General features: G+C 49.5%; 1 protein-coding gene across 1 annotated transcript in view; it reads left to right on the top strand.

Annotated features, from left to right (window-relative positions):
- The window catches only part of MROH2A (maestro heat like repeat family member 2A), a 56092-nt gene that overhangs the window by 26522 nt on the left and 10644 nt on the right, over nucleotides 1–18926 (top strand). The window contains exons 20-31 of the mRNA XM_027537968.1: nucleotides 5226–5345; nucleotides 5507–5629; nucleotides 6746–6898; nucleotides 9310–9432; nucleotides 10635–10714; nucleotides 11983–12091; nucleotides 12813–12908; nucleotides 15265–15369; nucleotides 16130–16253; nucleotides 16825–16943; nucleotides 17661–17813; nucleotides 18243–18397. Of these exons, the coding sequence (XP_027393769.1) occupies nucleotides 5226–5345; nucleotides 5507–5629; nucleotides 6746–6898; nucleotides 9310–9432; nucleotides 10635–10714; nucleotides 11983–12091; nucleotides 12813–12908; nucleotides 15265–15369; nucleotides 16130–16253; nucleotides 16825–16943; nucleotides 17661–17813; nucleotides 18243–18397 (1460 nt within the window). The remainder of the gene's footprint in view (nucleotides 1–5225; nucleotides 5346–5506; nucleotides 5630–6745; nucleotides 6899–9309; nucleotides 9433–10634; nucleotides 10715–11982; nucleotides 12092–12812; nucleotides 12909–15264; nucleotides 15370–16129; nucleotides 16254–16824; nucleotides 16944–17660; nucleotides 17814–18242; nucleotides 18398–18926) is intronic.

Genomic DNA, 18926 nt, shown 5'->3' with positions numbered 1-18926 from the left:
AATAGACTTCACATTCACTGTCAATTGATTTTCAACAAGAGTGCCAAGACAATTCAGTGGGGAAGGAGTAGTCCTTGCAACAAATGATGCTGGGAAGACTGCATAGCTACTTCATAAAAGAAAAGCTGCATTCATAAAAGAATGAAGTTGGGCCCCTTCCTCATACCATACACAAAAATTAACTCAAAATGGACCATATATGTAAATATAAAAGGTAAAACATAAAATTCTTAGAATGAAACATAAATCTTCATGATCTTGGCTTGAGCAAAGTCTTCTGAGAAATAACACCCAAAAACACAAGTGATGAAAGAAAAAATAGATAAATTGGACATCATCAAAGCTAAAAAGTTTTGTGCTGAAAATGGTACCGTCAAGAAAGTGAAAAATCAACCCACCGATTGAGAGAAAATATTTGTAAATCTAGACCCTGAGAAGGGACTTGTGTCTAGAATACATAAATAACTCTTATAACTCAATAATACAATGACAAATAAGCCAATTTAAAAATGGGTGAAGGAAAGATATACAAATGGCAAGTAATCACATGAAAAATTTTTCAAGATCATTTCCATTCAGTTCAGTTCAGTTCAGTCGCTCAGTCGTGTCCAACTCTTTTCAACCCCATGAATCGAGCACGCCAGGCCTCCCTGTCCATCACCAACTCCCAGAGTTCACTCAGACTTACATCCATCGAGTCCGTGATGCCATCCAGCCATCTCATCCTCTGTCGTCCCCTTCTCCTCCTGCCCCCAATCCCTCCCAGCATCAGAGTCTTTTCCAATGATTCAACCTTCGCATGAGGTGGCCAAAGTACTGGAGTTTCAGCTTTAGCATCATTCCTTCCAAAGAACACCCAGGGCTGACCTCCTTCACAATGGACTGGTTGGATCTCCTTGCAGTCCAAGGGACTCTCAAGAGTCTTCTCCAACACCAAAGTTCAACAGCATCAATTCTTCGGCACTCAGCTTTCTTCACAGTCCAACTCTCACATCCATACATGACCACTGGAAAAACCATAGCCTTGACAAGATGGACCTTTGTTGGCAAAGTAATGTCTCTGCTTTTTAATATGCTATCTAGGTTGGTCATAACTTTCCTACCAAGGAGTAAGTGTCTTTTAATTTCATGGCTGCAGTCACCATCTGCAGTGATTTTGGAGCCCCAAAAGATGAAGTCTGACACTGTTTCCACTGTTTCCCCATCTATTTCCCATGAAGTGATGGGACCAGATGCCATGATCTTCATTTTCTGAATGTTGAGCTTTAAGCCAACTTTTTCAGTCTCCTCTTTCACTTTCATCAAGAGGCTTTTTAGTTCCTCTTCACTGTCTGCCATAAGGGTGGTATCATCTGCATATCTGAAGTTATTGATATTTCTCCCAGCAATCTTGATTCCAGCTTGTGCTTCTTCCAGCCCAGCGTTTCTCATGATGCACTCTGCATAGAAGTTAAATAAGCAGGGTGACAATATACAGCCTTGATGTACTCCTTTTCCTATTTGGAACCAGTCTGTTGCTCCATGTCCACTTCTAACTGTTGCTTCCTGACCTGCACATAGATTTCTCAAGAGGCAGGTCAGGTGGTCTGGGATTCCCATCTCTTTCAGAATTTTCCACAGTTTATTGTGATCCACACAGTCAAAGGCTTTGGTGTAGTCAATAAAGCAGAAATAGATGTTTTTCTGGAACTCTCTTGCTTTTCCCATGATCCAGTGGATATTGGCAATTTGATCTCTGGTTCCTCTGCCTTTTCTAAAACCAGCTTGAACATCAGGAAGTTCACGGTTCACATATTGCTGAAGCCTGGCTTGGAGAATTTTGAGCATCACTTTACTAGCATGTGAGATAAGTGCAATTGTGCAGTAGCTTGAGCTTTCTTTGGCATTGCCTTTCTTTGGGATTGGAATGAAAACTGACCTTTTCCAGTCCTGTGGCCACTGCTGAGTTTTCCAAATTTGCTGGCATATTGAGTCCAGCACTTTAACAGCATCATCTTTCAGGATTTGGAATAGCTCATGTGGAATTCCATCACCTCCACTAGCTATGTTCATAGTGATGCTTTCTAAGGCCCACTTGACTTCACATTCCAGGATGTCTAAGGAAATGAAATCAAAACCGCAAGACTTTACTCCACACTCACAAGGATGGCTGTAATCAAAAACACAGATAATAACAAATATTGACAAGAGTATGGAAAAATTGGGACTCTGATATATTGCTGGTATAAATACAAAATGGTACAGTGTTTTTGAAAAACAGTTTGGCATTTCCTTGAAATGTTAAATCTGGAGCTACCTATGACCTGGCAATTATGCTCTTAATTATATATGCCAAGAAGAAATGAAAACATATGTCCACATAAGAGCTTGTACGTTAATATTCAGAGCAACATCATTTGGAAAGCCAAAACGTGGAAAAAACTCAAGTGTTCATCAGTCGATGATGAGTAAACAAAATGTACTCCATCCATACAACAGAGTATTATTCAGCCATGAAAAGGAGTGAAGTGCTTACATCTGCTACAGAAAGGATGATCCTTGAAAGCATTACACTAAGTGCAAGAAGCCAGATGCAAAGGCCCATGAATGATATGGTTCTACTTATTTGAAATATCCAGAGCAGGCAAATCTAATGAGACAGAAAATTAGATGGGTGGTTGTCACGGATGAGGGGAATGTGGGGTGATTGGCAATGTGTACAAGCTATGGTTTTTCCAGTGGTCATGTATGGATCTGAGAGTTGGACTGTGAAGAAAGCTGAGTGCTGAAGAATTGATGCTTTTGAACTGCGATGTTGGAAAAGAGTCATCAGAGTCCCTTGGACTGCAAGGAGATCCAACCAGTCCATTCTAAAGGAGATCAGCCCTGGGATTTCTTTGGAAGGAATGATGCTAAAGCTGAAACTCCAGTACTTTGGCCACCTCATGCGAAGAGTGGATTCATTGGGAAGACTCTGATGCTGGGAGGGATTGGGGGCAGGAGGAGAAGGGGATGACAGAGGATGAGATGGCTGGATGGCATCACCGACTCGATGGATATGAGTCTGAGTGAACTCTGGGAGTTGGTGATGGACAGGGAGGCCTGGCGTGCTGCGATTCATGGGGTCGCAAAGAGTCGGACACGAATGAGCAACTGAACTGAACTGAACTGAACTGAAAGATGTTTAAAAAGACTTTTTAGAGAAGTCAACTAAAGTTTTCATTTGTTCAAATATGCACCCTTCATAATAGCAGATGTAAAATATACACAGCAATGTCTATCTTCTGTAGCTAAATGGTATAGATTTGTGGGTGCAAGATCTTATCAGATGTCAGTTCGGGGCCAGATGCCCATTTGAAAGAAACTTGTATATAGTATTTAATAAGCCAATGCATATAATTCAACCTTATTACAATAACTCACCTAGCTTAAAGGAAAGTAAACAAATAAATAGGGTTTCATTGGCTCAGGTAGCTTAAAACGTCACGATTAGATACAGTGGCTTAAGGAATTTCATCAGGACTCTCCCAGACTCTTCATCACTCAGACAGGCATCCTCTGGGGGTACGGGGAGCAAGGCTGCTGAAGCCTCCAGATTTGTAATTCCGGTAGATAGAGTCATTCTTTCCCCAAAAGTAACAGGCAAAACCATCATCTCTCCTATAAACAAACAAAACAAAAATATGGCATAATGAAGAGAGACCCATTCAAAGCAGCAGCACAATGTAAAATGTGTAAGCAAATAAAATAGTGAGTGCATGAAACGTGTGGGACCAAGGTGGGGACCCCAAACTACAAGGGGCAGAGAGGCTGGGAGAAACCTGACCACGTACACTCTCTTCTTCTTGGATAGGAAGGCTCAGTGTTGCTCAGGTGTCCTTTTTTCTCAAGTTAATCTGCAATGCAGGGACTTCCCTGGTGTCCACTGTTAGGACTCCGTGCTTCCACTGCAGCGGGGAAGGGTTTAATCCCTCGTCAGGGAACTAAGATCCTGCTCAGCAAGTGATGCAGCCAAAAAAAAAAAAAAAAAATCTGCAATGCAATTTACTTCTAATTTTCCCAAAAGGGAAATTTGTGGAAATCTGACAGTTTTATTTGACGAGATTATTTCCACGTTTGCCCTAATGAAAAAAATGTAAGAGAATAATAGCTAAGAGCATATTTTTTAAAAAGCTCATTAGAGAAGGATTTATTCTCCCAGAACAAAGATGTAAGTGAATGAAATGAAATACAACCATGGAGTGACGGGAAGAATATACTGATGAATATTTTTATAGTCTTAACATGGAATAGAACAGACCTTCATATGCATAAAAAGAATCTTTTAGAAAGACAAAGGAAAAGAAAGAGACTGTACTCTGTGAAAATGAAAATTGTCTGCATGACCAAATGAAATCACTATGAATCAAATCAAAAGAGAAATGAGACACTGGGGAAATATGGACAAGAGTGATCACTTAAGAAGTGAGCCTCAGGCTATGCTTGGTTTTATTTTTTCCTTTAAGATTTTTTTTTTATGTGGACCATTTTTTTAGAAGTCTTTTTTGATTTGTGATGGTATTGTTTCTGTATTATGTTTTGGCTTTTTGACTGCTTGATTTTAAACCCCGGTTCTACTACTTCCTGCTAATTTTCTTGTCTCAAAATACGCATTTGCCTTTCAGAGTTGTTGTACAGATTAAGTGAGATAATATATGTCCATTCTCGTTATTTTTTCCCAAATGTACACACAACATTCTTGTAAACAAAAAATAAGAGAAATAATCCAACAGTGGGGAAAGAATAGAGGCAGGAATTCCAAGGTTGGATCATGAGAAGATGCAAAGATGACTCACCAAGGTGCAAACATTCCACCTCTCGTGGATGATATCCTAAGGCAGAGAGAAGGCAGGAGGATAAGTGCTCCTAGGTTTGTTGGTGGGAGTGTAGATTGATTCAGTTTATATAGGAGAGAAACTTGGCCCCCACTCCTGCTAATATGCCTGCCCTGCTACAGCCTAACCTCTCAGATTAGCCTGGATCAGATCAGATCAGTCTCTCAGTCGTGTCCGACTCTTTGCGACCCCATGAATCACAGCACGCCAGGCCTCCCTGTCCATCACCAACTCCCTGGATACTTGTTTTTAAAAATATACAAAAGGCATATTTTTAAATCTGGAGGAACAAGTAGGGACCTGCCCTTGGCAGTGACCCCAGAGGGCCGGGTTGGAGGCTTGAGGCTCCCTCTGTCCCTTCCGCCTCGCCAGGGCTTTCTGTACCGGGCCTTGGGCTTCACCCTGGCTACAGGCCTGGAGGCCGACAAGGTGGAGGTGCTGCTGCTGGAGCTGTTGTACAAGACAGACTACAGCAACGACTTCGACCGGGAGGTGAGGGTGCCCCGTGCTCCCCTCCGGGCCTTGGGAGGACGTGCTGTGTGCGTGCTTGTGTGTGTGTGCGTGCCTGTGTGTTTATCCGTGTGTGGGGGGGCAGTGGACAGGGTGTTCCCCAGCCCCCCCGCCCTCAGCCTGCCCACTGGGCCTCCCTGCAGGGCGTGATCCTGTGCTTTGGCCTGTGTGCCCGGGGCCAGGTGAAGACGGTGCTGGGCGTGCTCCATGACTTTGAAGAGAGGATCCAGGAGTCGGAGCAGTCCTGGCAGATCGGCGCCTGGCGGGTGAGGCACCCTTGCTCCATTGTGAGCTCTCTGGAGGCCTCTTAGAATGGTGCTCTCAGCACCCAACCAAGGCTCCTCAGTTCAGTTCAGTTTAGTTCAGTCGCTCAGTCATGTCCAGTTCTTTACGACCCATGAACCACTGCACACCAGGTCTCCCTGTCCATCACCAACTCCCAGAGTTTACTCAAACTCATGTCCATTGAGTCAGTGATGCCATCCAACCATCTCATCCTCTGTCGTCCCCTTCTCCTCCTGCCCTCAATCTTTCCCAGCATCAGGGTCTTTTCAGATGAGTCAGCTCTTTGCATCAGGTGGCCAAAGTATTGGAGTTTCAGCTTCAACATCAGTCCTTCCAATGACTATTCAGGACTGATCTCCTTTAGGGTGCACTGGTTGGCTCTCCTTGCCATCTTACTGGATCTCAGTAAGAAACTCCCCTCTGTGTCTCCTTCACCAAAGTGGAGTGGGGAATTGGACCAAGGCAGCCAAGAGCTGGTCTCTGGAGGCTGTCCATTCCATCCGCAGGGCACAGTACCCCGGGCTGGCTGAGCCCCCAGGGGGCCACCAGCTGAGTCACTGATGCCTCAAGTTTTGGCCTTGACCTTGGACCCTTGCCCTGGGGATCTGCTAGTTTAGAGAGAGAGAATTGGGAGTGTCCCAGCTTCTCCACAAAGTGGTGCCTGAAACCTGGATTTCTATTCAAAGCCTGGAGAATGTGGGCTCCCCTGCCCCTCCTTCCATGGTGGGTTGGGTGGCCTCCAACACCTCCTCCTGGAAGAGCTAGTCTGAGGCTCTCTGTTCCCAGTGAATCATCAGTGACTCAGGAGTCCCTGGCCCAGAGCAGGTGCTCAGTAGGTGAAGGCATGAAGGCACACACAGCTGCCTCTGGTTGGGGTGTCTGCACAAAACCCCTGCAACCGGGCGGGCAGTCATGGCCAAGTCTGACTTGCTCACCACACTACAGCCAGGGCATAGCGTATAGCAGGAGGTCAATAAAGGTGTGCCCAATGATTGAATACATGACTGAGCACTTCAGGTGCCCAGGAGACACCTGAAGGAATAGATCCCCTCCCCAATGGCCACAGTGGTTTCTTCCCCTTCTCGTTGGCCTCACAGAAGGACCATCCCTGGAGGCGGGAGACGGTGAAGGGCGCGCTCATGGTGATGTACAGCTGCGTGGCCTCATACTGCCACCCGCAGATGCTTCTCATCCACGTGGACAACCCCATCACCGCCAAGATCATCCACCACTACTCCAGCAGCTGCCAGGTAACCCCGGGATCCCACCGACACGCCTGCCCTGACGATGCCCTCCTTGAGCTCCAGGCTGGGGCGGGGGGAGAGCCACCCTGCATCATTATCTGGGCACTGCCAGCCCCACCCAGGAGATTCAAGTCCTGGAGTCCTGTCAGTCACTCAGCATTTGGGAAAATCATTGCCCCAATCTCTGCTGTTCTCTGCTGCAGGGGCCGGGGGAGTGTGGGGTATCAGCGGTGGGGAGCAGCCCTTCCCCCATTACTGAGTAGGGGTAATTGTGGGTTGCTGAAGTCATAGGACAAGCCCTTGCCCAGCCCTCGCACATGCCTTCTCTCACCTCTGCCCCTATCCTGACATCTGACCCCAAGCCCTTTCATAAGGGTCAAGAAAGGGGCTGTCTTCAGAGAGGCAAAGGGACTGGCTGCTTTCTTGGAAAGGCAAGGAGGAGAAAATCAGGGAATAAAGGAGAAATGACTTTATTATTACTGTTTTGAAAACTGTGGTGAAGTACAAGATGTGAAATTTGTCATTGTAACCACTTTTAAGCATGCAGTTCATTGGTTCAGTTCAGCTACTCAGTCGTGTCCGACTCTTTGCGACCCCATGGACCGCAGCACACCAGGCCTCCCTGTCCATCACCAACTTCTGGAGTTTACACAAACTCATGTCCATTGAGTCGGTGATGCCATCCAACCATCTCATCCTCTGTCGTCCCCTTCTCCTCCTGCCTTCAATCTTTCCCAGCATCAGAGTCTTTTCCAATGAGTCAGTTCTTCACTTCATGTTGCCATAGTATTAGAGTTTCAGCTTCAGCATCAGTCCTCCCAATGAATATTCAGGACTGATTTCCTTTAAGATGGACTGATTGGATCTCCTTGAAGTCCAAGGGATTCTCAAGAGTCTTCTCCAAAAGCATCAATTTTTTGGCACTCAGCTTTCTTTACAGTTCAACTCTCACATCCATTCATGGCTACTGGAAAAACCATAGCCTTGACTAGACAGACCTTTGTTGGCGAAGTAATGTCTCTGCTTTTCAATATGCTGTCTAGTTTGGTCATAACTTTCCTTCCAAGGAACAAGTGTCTTTTAATTTCATGGCTGCAGTCACCATCTACAGTGATTTTGAAGCCCCCCCAAAATAAAGTCTGTCACTGTTTCCACTGTTTCCCTATCTATTTGCCATAAAGTGATGAGACCAGATGCCATGATCTTAGTTTTCTGAATGTTGAGCTTTAACCTACTCTTTCACTCTCCTCTTTCACTTTCATCAAGAGGCTCTTTAGTTCTTCTTTGCTTTCTGCTGAGGGTGGTGTCATCTGCTTTTCTTAGGTTATTGATATTTCTCCTGGCAATCTTGATTCTAGCTTGTGCTTCATCCAGCCCAGCGTTTCTCATGATGTATTCTGCATATAAGTTAAATACACAGGGTGACAATATACAGCCTTGATGTACTCCTTTTCCTATTTGGAACCAGTCTGTTGTTCCATGTCCACTTCTAACTGTTGCTTCCTGACCTGCATACAGATTTCTCAAGAGGCAGGTCAGGTGGTCTGGGATTCCCATCTCTTTCAGAATTTTCCACAGTTTGTTGTGATCCACACAGTCAAAGGCTTTGGCATAGTCAATAAACCAGAAGTAGATGTTTTTCTGGAACTCTCTTGCTTTTAGATGATCAAATGGATGTTGGCAATTTGATCTCTGGTTCCTCTGCCTTTTCTAAATCCAGCTTGAACGAAGTTCACGGTTCACGTACTATTGAAGCCTGGCTTGGAGAATTTTGAGCATTACTAGTGTGGCATTAAGTGCATTCAAACTGTTGAGCAGCCATCACCATCATTCATCTCCAGACCTTCATCTTCCTAAATTGAGACTCTGTGCCCACTAGCATCAACTCCCCAGTCCCCCTCCCCTAGCTCCTGGCATCCACCCTTCTACTTCCTGTCTCTATGATGGTGACGCTCCAGGCATCTCATATAATCTGAAATCACAGTGCTTGTCCTTTTGAGACTGGCTGATCTCATTTCGCATGATGTGTTGTGCATGCCTTAAAAGCAAAACTGATTTGACCTCCATAACTTGCTCTGCCCCTACAGTGATGCGCAGGGCTCAGATCCTCTGGTCAGTGAAGGTGCCCCTGACTGGCATTGCTGTACTCAGGCTCAGGATGGAGGGGTTTAGGATGCAGCACCTTCTGGGGGGCCACTGGGGGGCTGTGCCCTGTCCAGCGCCTGGCCCATGTCCCCGCCAGGTTGCTGAAGGGCAGAATGGGGTGGCCGTCTCTCAGCGTGCCCCTGATACTGATACTTTCCCAGCAGGGGAGAGGGTGTTCTATGTGGCCCCAGGGTCCGGGAGCAGGGGCTTGGTCTTGGGGTCTTTGGGGCTCACCCACACAAGGTCCTCCCTGCCCCTCGTCATGGTCACAGGACATCTGCCTCAAACTGGCCTTCATGAAGAGCGTGGTGCAGGTCACGGATGCCATCAAGAACATCAAAGACCTGGAAGACTTCCAATTTGCCCAAAAGGCGACTCTGACTGGCATTATCATGGTAAGCCATCTGGGGGGCTTCCTCCATCCTGGGCAGTTTGGGAGATCTCACTCTGCTGACCTGAGGCCATCTGAAGCCCAAGGGGTGACAGGGGTCTCCGAGGCACCGCCTGTCTCTCTCAGTTTGGCTTTGACCTGACTGTAGGTGTTCTGCATGTGACATTCTTATATCTGATAAAGGTTTTCATGGCCAGGAAACATTCTAGAAGCTGGGGCTGAAGACCCCTGCCCTCAAGCCTGGTAATGCCCCTGAGGTGTCTGGTTCAGGGCTGGGAGACAAGCCCCATGGGTCAGCCCTAGCTAACCCAACATTTCTCCATAGTCAGGACCAAGAGGTCGGGCTCTGCCGTAGGCAGGACTTATAGCTACTTTTGCCCAGAACTTTGTTAAGGTCTAGAAAGTACCAGCTGTCCAAAGGCAAGAGGCAGTGACAGGGGCAGCTGAGGCTGTGGGTCAGCCCCTGTCCCTCGTCCCCAGACCTCTCCACTCCCTGCAATGGAAGCCCTGGCCCCTGGACACCCTCTGGCTGCACTGACAGCAGCCTGGAGGGAAGGGAGATGCAGATGGAACAGGAGGCCCTGAGAAAGAATCCGACACTCATTAGGCTCCTGCTCAGGGTCGAGAGCGACACGTATGTAATTTCACACCAGCCTGGCACAGCCCTGTGGACCAGGCCCCAAGTCCTCATGTCACACCTGAGCAAGGGCCCAGGCTGAGGAAGTGATTTGCCCAAGGACACACAGTAATTGGCAGAAATGAGCTAGAGGCACCGGCCCATCTTAGCTCCACTCCTCCCATGAGATTTTGCTGCTTCCCCTGTGCTTCCCTCATAGCTCAGCTGGTAAGGAATCTGCCTGCAAAGCAGGAAACTTGAGTCGATCCCTGGGTTGGGAAGATCCCCCGATGAAGGGAAAGGCTACCCACTCCAGTATTCTGGCCTGGAGAATTCCAGGGACTGTATAGTCCTTGGATCACAAAGAGTTGGACACGACTGAGCAACTTCGCCTAAAACGTCAAAGGCCAACTGATCATGAAAAGAACGAAAGTGCATGCGGTATCGGAGCCCATCGCACAACGTCAGGCCCTCCTGGCTGTAACCCAGGGAATGCCCCTGCCATCGTGGTCACTGTGTGCCCGAGCCCCTCCCTGGCCATCGCGGGACTCCGGCTGGCCTGGCGGCTCACTGCCCTGCCATCCCGGCAGGCGATCATCAAAGCAGAACCGACTGACAGCCTGGTTTCTCCCGTGCGGACCATGGCCATGGATGCCCTCTCATACTTGAGGTGAGCCGGGCCCTGACCAGGCCCCAAGTGCCACCCTGGGCTGGAGACAAGGTCTGAGGCCCCCTCTCAGAGCCTCTGGGGAGGTTGCACCTCCTTCGGGGCTTTCCTGATGGCTCGGACAGTAAAGAATCTGCCTGCAATCAGTTGATCCCTTGGTCAGGAAGACCCCCTGGAGATGGGAATGGCAACCCACTCCAGATTCTTGCTTGCAGAACTCCACGGACGGGCTATAGTCCAGGTTGTCAAAAAGAGTTGGATACGAACACTTTCACTTTAAACAAAATTACTGGATTTGGGTAGGAGCAGAAGGTTCCTAGAAAGGTGAAATACAGGACCCCTTTGGAAGGCAGGAGTTTGAAGTTCAAGAAGGAGGTGGCTCTCCCTTCTGAAGGCAAAACAGAGCCAATGAGGAACTTGTAACAATTCTGATACCCTGCCCCACCAAAGACTTAAATAAGGATCCCTGGAGCTGGGCATGGCCCCTGGGGCCCTTAGAAAGCTCTCCTGTGATTCTAGTATGCAACTAGGCTTGAGATCCACCTATGAAGGGGACAGAAAGAGAATCAGCTGGCGTGCATCACGCAACTAGCTACTACCACCAAAGGTTTATTAAAACACAGATGGCCTCCAATCCAGAAGTTTTTTGGTTTTTTTTTTAAGATTTTTTTTTAAATGTGGACCATTTTAAAAAAAGTTTTATTGAATTTGTTACAGTATTGCCTCTGTTTTATGTTTTGGCTTTGTGGCCACAAGACATGTGGGATCGAACCTGCACCTCTGGCACTGTATGGCAAAGCCTTAACCACTGGACTGCCAGGGAAGTCCACTACAGAGTTTTTGATTCAGCAGCTCTGAGGTGGAGACGTAGAGTTTGCATTTTCTAATAAACTCCAAGGGGATGCTGCTGCTGCTCCTGGTCCAGGTATTCCATTTGAAAACTCCTGGGCCAGGACCAACCAGAAGCAAAGTCTGCGGATGCGATCAGGGAGGACCAATGGAATGTTTCTGAACAGGAGAAAGAGACTCAGAGCAGGCAGTGATAGGAGAGGCAGCTGTGGACACCTGAGTCTCCCCTTCAGTCACAGACAGACAGTGGACACCAGTGGGTGGAGCCAGGGCCCTTGTGGGGGGACAGACACCTGAACCCCCAAACAGAGAAGCTGGCCCCTTCCTCATTCTGTGATATGGCTCCTCCCACCACCCCCCAGCCTGGGCAGAGCAGGTCTCAGTTCCCCACTGATCACTCCTCTTATCACTTCTTTCTCTAGCAAACTGAAGCCTTTCTACGCCACAGAGGAAAGCAGTGAGCTGATGGATATTAGTATACACTCTGTAATTTCTCTCCAACCCCCAGGAGACAGCAATGAGTCCATTAAGGTAGGTCCCTCCTGGCCACCTCATTTTCTGGATCAGTACTTGGAAGTTGATGTTAACTTCCAAGTTAACAGTGCTGGGAGCCCACCGTCCCGGACCATCTGGGAGTGGTCGGGGCAGCAAAGTACAACAGCTTCTGTCAGTAATGTAAGGTGATGCTAGCTGCTGTAACATATACACTGAAATCTTCATGCTTTAACATGATTGTTTTCTTACTCAAATGATGTCCAGTTGGCAGCAGAGGTGGAGAGGGGGCTGCTTCCTGCAGTTGTTCAGGAATGTGGACTGACAGAGGCCCCATGGCTCCTCAGGTGGGCAGACCCAGCTCCAGAGAGAGTCTGGAGGATTTATGAGCCATTTGGCCCTCCTTATTGGCCAGAACTTGGTCACATGGCTCCACCTAGCTGCAAGGAATCCTGGGAAACGTAGTCCCTGACTGGATGACTGTTTCCCAACAGTCATCTGTGCCTCTAGGTCCTGGCCCTGGATGCCAGGGGTCAGGAGAGCTGGGCTCTAGGAGTCCAGTTTCCTGCTTTGCAAAATGGGTTCCTCTTGAGGTTGTCTTATATGTCACATAAGGAGCATAAAGAACTCAGTCTGAGCAGAAGTCAAAAGGAAGTTATCAGACCATCTCACAATATATGATCCTGGCATGGGCCACCCAGAGTCCTGGCAGGTGGCTGTTCCCCCACTGCTGCCGAGCTCTCCCTTCTCTTGGCCACAGACCCTGTATACGAACGCCCTGCATGCCCTGGAGCAGCTGATGGAGGGCCTCATGCAGAGACACCTAGACCCCAAGGGGCTTCAGGAGATGGTGCATGTGAGTTGCCTGGAGGAGGGCCAGGAGCCGGTGGTGGCCCAGAATGCTGGTCCGAGGGCCAGACTCTCAGTGGGAAACAGGCATGCGTTAAGAATTGATTTGGTAATTTTCTTTAGACAAAGCTTCAAGCTGGCTGAAAAGTTGCAAGGACCAGTACAAAGAAGTCCTGTATGCCTTTCACCCAGATCCACAATTCTTAATATTTTGTGACATTTCAATATCACAAAATGTTCTTACAAGTTGAAGTTAAATTCTTAAAAGCTGAAAAGTTGCAAGAACAGTACAAAGAACTCCTGCATGCCTTTCACCCAGATCCACAACACAATTCTTAATATTTTGTGACATGTTCTTTTTCCCTTTTTTTTTTCCTCTTTACATTACATACGCACACACACACACACCCCTTTTGAATCATGGAGAGTTAGCTCTATACATCAACAACAAGAATCTTCTCTTATATAACAATATACTGTTCAAAATCACGGAATTTAACACTGATACCAGCTGTAGTCAATCAATTTTCCATATTCATATTTCACAAATTGCCCAATAATGACCTTCATAGTTATTTCCTCCCAGAACCAGGATCTAATCTGGATTATGAATTGCATTTAATTGTCTTATCTCTCTTGTCTCTCTCCTTCAATTTGGAACAATTTATCAGTCTTTGTCTTTCATAATCTTGGTATTTTTGAATATAGTATTGCTAGTGCAGTCCATGGGGTCGCTAAGAGTTGGACACGACTAAGCAACTTCGCTTTCGCGTTTCACTTTTATGCATTGGAGAAGGAAATGGCAACCCACTCCAGTGTTCTTGCCTGGAGAATCCCAGGGACGGGGGAGCCTGGTGGGCTGTCGTCTGTGGGGTCTCACAGAGTCGGTCATGACTGAAGCGACTTAGCAGCAGCAGCAGCAGCAGCAGCAGGGCTTTTTAAAAACTTGGATTGTTTGCTTTCTTATTATTGATTTTTTGGAGGTTGTATATATTCTAGAAGTAAATCCTTTATCAGATATGTGATTTGCAAATATTTTCTCCTGGTCTGTGACTTGCATTTTCATTAATTTCACAGATTCTTTTGAAGAGAAAAAATTTCTAACCTTGATGAAGTCTAATTTATTATTTTTTCTTTTATATATCATGTTTTTGGCATCACGACTAAGAAATCTTTACTAACCAAGGTCACAAAGATTTTCTCCTAGATTTTCTTCTAGAACTTGACAGTTTCAGGCTTTACATTGAAGTCTATGATGTATTTTGAGCTCAGTTTTCAAATATGGATCAAAGTTTAATTTATTTTAATTTTTTTGCACATGGTTAACCAATTGTTTCAGCACCTTTGATGGAAAGACTATCTTTTCTCCACTGAATTACCTTTGCATCTTTGTCAGAAATCAATTGACCGCATATGTGTGGGTCTATTTCTACATACCTGTTCTGCTCTACTGATGTTTTTGTCCTTCTTTACACCACTGCCATCCTGTCTTCATTATAACCCTGTCAACATTTTAGTAAGTCTTGAAATCAGGACCAGATAGTATAAGTCCACTGACTTTGTTCTTTGAAGCTATACCCCACAAATATCGATATGTTCTGTTCTAATTTTAGTTCCAAGATGCATTTTCATTTCTCTTTTGACTTCTCCTTTGACCCATGGGTCATCAAGAAATTTCCAAATATTTGAGAGTTTTCCAGAGACCTTTTTGGTTTTGATTCTAGTTTAACTCCACTGTAGTCTGAGGACATACTTTGTACAATTCAAAGCCTTTTAAATCCATCAAGACTTAATTTGTTGCCCACGTATGATCTATCTTGGCGAACGTTCTGTGTGTGCTTGGGAAGTGTTCTGCTGCACTGAATGATATGTTCCCAAATATCACTTAAGCCAGGTATGGTTGGAAGTGTTGTCCAAGTTTTCTATATCCTTCCTGCTTTTGTCTTCTCTGCATCAGTTACAGAGATGGAGGTCGGAAATCTCTGTCACTGTGGATTTGTCCGCTTCTCCCTTCAGTTCTATCAGTTTTTGCTCCCTGTTTTGCTAAGCCATGTTGTTAGGTGCAGGGGCACGCAGGTGCTGGAGTGCAGGATGGACTGAGCTAGTGGCGTTTTCCCCTACAGTCCAACACTCGCAACAAAGCCAAACTCCTCAGCCAAGTGCCAGCTTGCTGAGGATGTTGGCCTTGTTCTCCGTTTGCTCGTGGCCTCATCTCCCTAGTGTTGGGGCAGGGGAACCTGGGAACCTCCCAGAGCTTTGAAAATCAGGCTCTGAGTGGGAGAGAGGAGGAGAGCAGCAGCTGGCCGGGAAAGGCTGGCCTCGGGATTTTGAAGGCCCTTCTGTGTTCTGGGCTATACCCATAGCTCCTGGAGAAGTGGATCTTGTCGGAGAAAGAATGGGAGCGGGAAAAAGCAGTGAACCTCCATCTCCATCTCATGAAAATCTATGTCCAAAGCGTCGGCGTCTGCGTGAGTCCCAGAGACCCGCCCCCCCACCCCCACAGCCTGCCCCACTGACACCCACAGGGAAAAGCCAGTCTCTATCCCAGGAGAGGAAACACCTCTGAAATCCAGTTCTGCCCCTGGAGAGACCCTTGGGAAGAGGCTGCATCACTGGGGAATGTTGAAGGTGACCCAGGGGGAGCTGGCCCTGGGCCTCTGGGGTCGTGAGAGAGGATTGGCAGGGCGTGGTGTGGATCTGGGTTTCGAGGGGCCTGAGGTTCACACAGTGTGAGGGCCCTCTTTAAGAGAATGGGGCACACGATTATGAATATCACATTGATTAGCAAAGTATTTACTTAGAATGAGAAAATGAATCCCTACAAAATGACAAATTTTACAAAGCTTAACAAATACCATCAACATCGCAAAATCTAGAAAAGCAATGAGGTTTTTTTGGTGATAGAGCCTCTGACACGGCTCCACAAGACCTCTCTTCCTTCCTTTGTTATCTTCCTACTCTTCGACTGTCTGGTCTTCAGGGATGGCCTTGGGAGGACGACAAGCTGGGGGGCCTGGGGATGGAAGCTCAGCCTCCCGGGCCCAAGCTGGGGGGCCTGGGGATGGAAGCTTGGGCTCAGGCAGATGGTAGCATCCTCTCCCTTCCCAAATAGGGGTGCTTTCAGAGCAGGGATCACTCTCTTTGGCCCCTGGTTGCACTGCCCTCGGGCATCACCAGGTGAGCTTGGCCAGACAGAGGATGTGAACTCTGAGGTCTCCCGTCCCTCAGATCCCACTGAAGCTGGGGCAGTTTGGTGGCCTGGTGGGACTCATTGCACCAGGCACCTGCGACTCGCACAGAAAAACCCGCCTGGCCTCCATGGATGTCCTGGCCAGCCTGCTGGATCTTCACGGTACAGGAAGGGTGGTGTGGGTGGGCAGGACTGGGGCTCTCCAGGCCCAGAGGGAGGACCAATATCAGGGAGTTGGCTGTGGGGCTGTCCTGGGGGTCGGCAGGGATTGTGGTCTCTCTGTAGACAAGCAAGGGTGACCAGCGGGGACAGGGGTGCAGAGTTCACTGAGAGATCATGGAAGCTTCTAGAAGGAGAGGCTCATTGTGTCAGCATGACTCGCTGAGGGCACATGAAGGGCCCCACTGGACAGGGTTGCCTCACAGATACTAAGGATGCGGCAGAACTGGCCAGAAACGAGCTCAGAGGGGAAGGCAGTTGGGGGACCTTCAAGGTGGGTTGCCTCTGGCTCGGCAGCTGGCAGAATGCCCATCTGAGCTGTGCACAGAGATGGTTCCTGGGGCCAAGCAAGAGAGGTGGGAATGTAGATGCTGGAGAGCTGTCCAGGCCCAGGGAACCAAGGCAACCCAAGGGGCGGGGAGGTGGGAGCGTTGGGGGCGGGGGCGGGAAAGGGGGCCACCACGATGTGGGCCCTTGGTTCTGGACCGTCGTGCCTGACATTGTATCCCAACAGCAAGCCAGACCTGCTCCTCCTGGGGCGCCTCCAAAGAGCTGGAGCTTGAGAAATGTAAGGAGGACCTGCAGGGCTCAGACATGGAGAAGATTTTCAGCATATCCTCCAGAATCTCCAAGGTGATGAGCGGGAAGGCTGTGTGGGAGTAGCCTCCGGGTGCCTGGGCCATCTCTGGGGGCGGGGCCGGGCTTCTCCTGGTGGTCTTCCCTGGGTCTTCCACAGACCTTGGTCCGACTCAAGTCATGTGTATTTAAGTGACCTGTGATATGTACAGTCCCCACCGTGGTGCCTGGCACACAGTAGGTGCGTCACAGACCCCAGCTGTCTTCTCTTTTCCATATCATATGCTACACTGCGGGGGTCCCGGAAAGAACTGAACAGGGGCCCTGCACACAGGTGTCAGCCCATGGGCAGGCTGACGGCACCCGGTGACTGCAAGTGTCCAGGGCCGCCCAAACCCTCGGGGCTGCAGAGAGGCGAGGCCTCTTCTGCCTCAGGGGCCAGAGGACACTCCCAGGGAAGGCTGCAGGGCCGTACAGGCAGGACTGGGAGGGTCTGGGGAGAAGCTCCTTGTGCGGGATTCGGAGGGTTGGTGGCAGGCGATGGGGTGAGGGAGGGGTTGGCCAGAGTCTTCCAGGCTTTTACACTGAGTGATCTCCAAGCCGGCCCGTGATTGACAGGGCCAGAGGCTGGGCGAGGAGGCGAGAGGAGGCTCAGGACGGTTTGCAGGAGGATGGGGTTGGGCTGGGCTGGGCTGGGACACTGAGCAGAGCAGGGCAGGCAGGGGAGCCCCTGGGCTTGGAGTCGGACCCAGGAACAGCCTACTCTGGCTGTAGGTGGCCTGCTTGCAGTTCAACTGCGACGAGGTGGTCTCGCTGGTCCAGAAGCTCTGCGAGAACTTCGGGGCCATGGACCTCCAGCACGACAAGGCCTCTGTCACCTGGATATGCACCTTCCTCCAGATGCGGGTCAAGGAGCTGGAGGACAAGGTGACAGCTTGCGGCCCAGCCCGCTGGGGCCTGGGGCTGCCTGTGCATCCAGCCTAGAGGGCCAGGCAGAGGGGCCCAGCCTCGCTTGCTAAGGGCTCCTCACCATCCCCGAGTCCGTGATTATAAAGAGTGGGAGGAAGTCGGGTTCTGGAAGGGGAAAGAACCTGTTGAAGGAGGCTTGGTCAGTGAGTGGACGCTGGGCTGGAGGCCTGAGGCTGGCCCTCCTGAAGCGCGGCACCTCCCACGTTAAAATGTGATAAAATCTCCGAAGAGACCAGAGGATGCTCTGGAAGGGCCGAGCTGTGCCTGGCCCCCAGTGGACTAGCCTGCCCAGCGTCCACCTGGGAAGGAGGAGGGGTGTGCGGCAGGGGGAGGGCAGGAGCCCCCCGAGGGCCGGGCTGCCTGGTGATGCCCCGCCCCCCACCCCAGGTGCCCGAGATCCTGGGCGCCATCCTGGCGCACCTGCCCGTGGTGGACCACCGGGAGGTGCGGCGTCTCCTGATCGAGGGCCTCCTCCTGCTGGCCCACTACCACCAGGAGACCGTGCTCACGGCGCTCCTGCGGCAGCCCCTGCCCATGGAGAGGTGGGTTCCCAGGTGCGGGGCCTCTGCCTCCCGTGCCCCCCAGACGGCCACCACGGACATGTCCCAGGAGCCCAGGGCCTTGAGCAGTGCCTCGTCTGACCTGTGTCAGGGGAAGGGGGTGGTCAGACCCTCCCACTTGCATCTCTGTGGCTGGTACAGCCTCTGAGAACCTCGGACCTGGAGCCTTGAAGCTCCAGCTCCCTCCTATCAAGCTGGAGTCCGGAGCCCACATCTCACAGGTCCTGGCCGCCCCCTCTGGGCTCTCCCCTCGATGGCCCTCTCCTCCCTGCAGAGTATAGAGCTCCAGGCCGGACAGACCACAGGACGTGGTCCCCAGGGCCCGAGCAGGCCTCTGGAGAAGCTCCCTTCCCCCTTTCCAAATGGGGCCCTGAGAGGGAAGTGACCCAGGTGCCCGAGGGGTGAAATGACAGACCCCCAGGCTCTCAGGTGGCCTCACAGGGAAGCAGGGCAAGCCTTCCTCTTCCTGTTATCTTGAACTGTGCCCAGCCCCTTTGTCTGTGTCACGGCA

The sequence above is a fragment of the Bos indicus x Bos taurus genome, chromosome 3 (genome assembly GCF_003369695.1).
Source record: "Bos indicus x Bos taurus breed Angus x Brahman F1 hybrid chromosome 3, Bos_hybrid_MaternalHap_v2.0, whole genome shotgun sequence".
In the NCBI taxonomy this organism is placed as follows: Eukaryota; Metazoa; Chordata; class Mammalia; order Artiodactyla; family Bovidae; genus Bos; species Bos indicus x Bos taurus.
The sequence above is the reverse complement of the archived record's forward strand: the minus strand, read 5'-3'. Positions and strand labels throughout refer to the sequence as shown.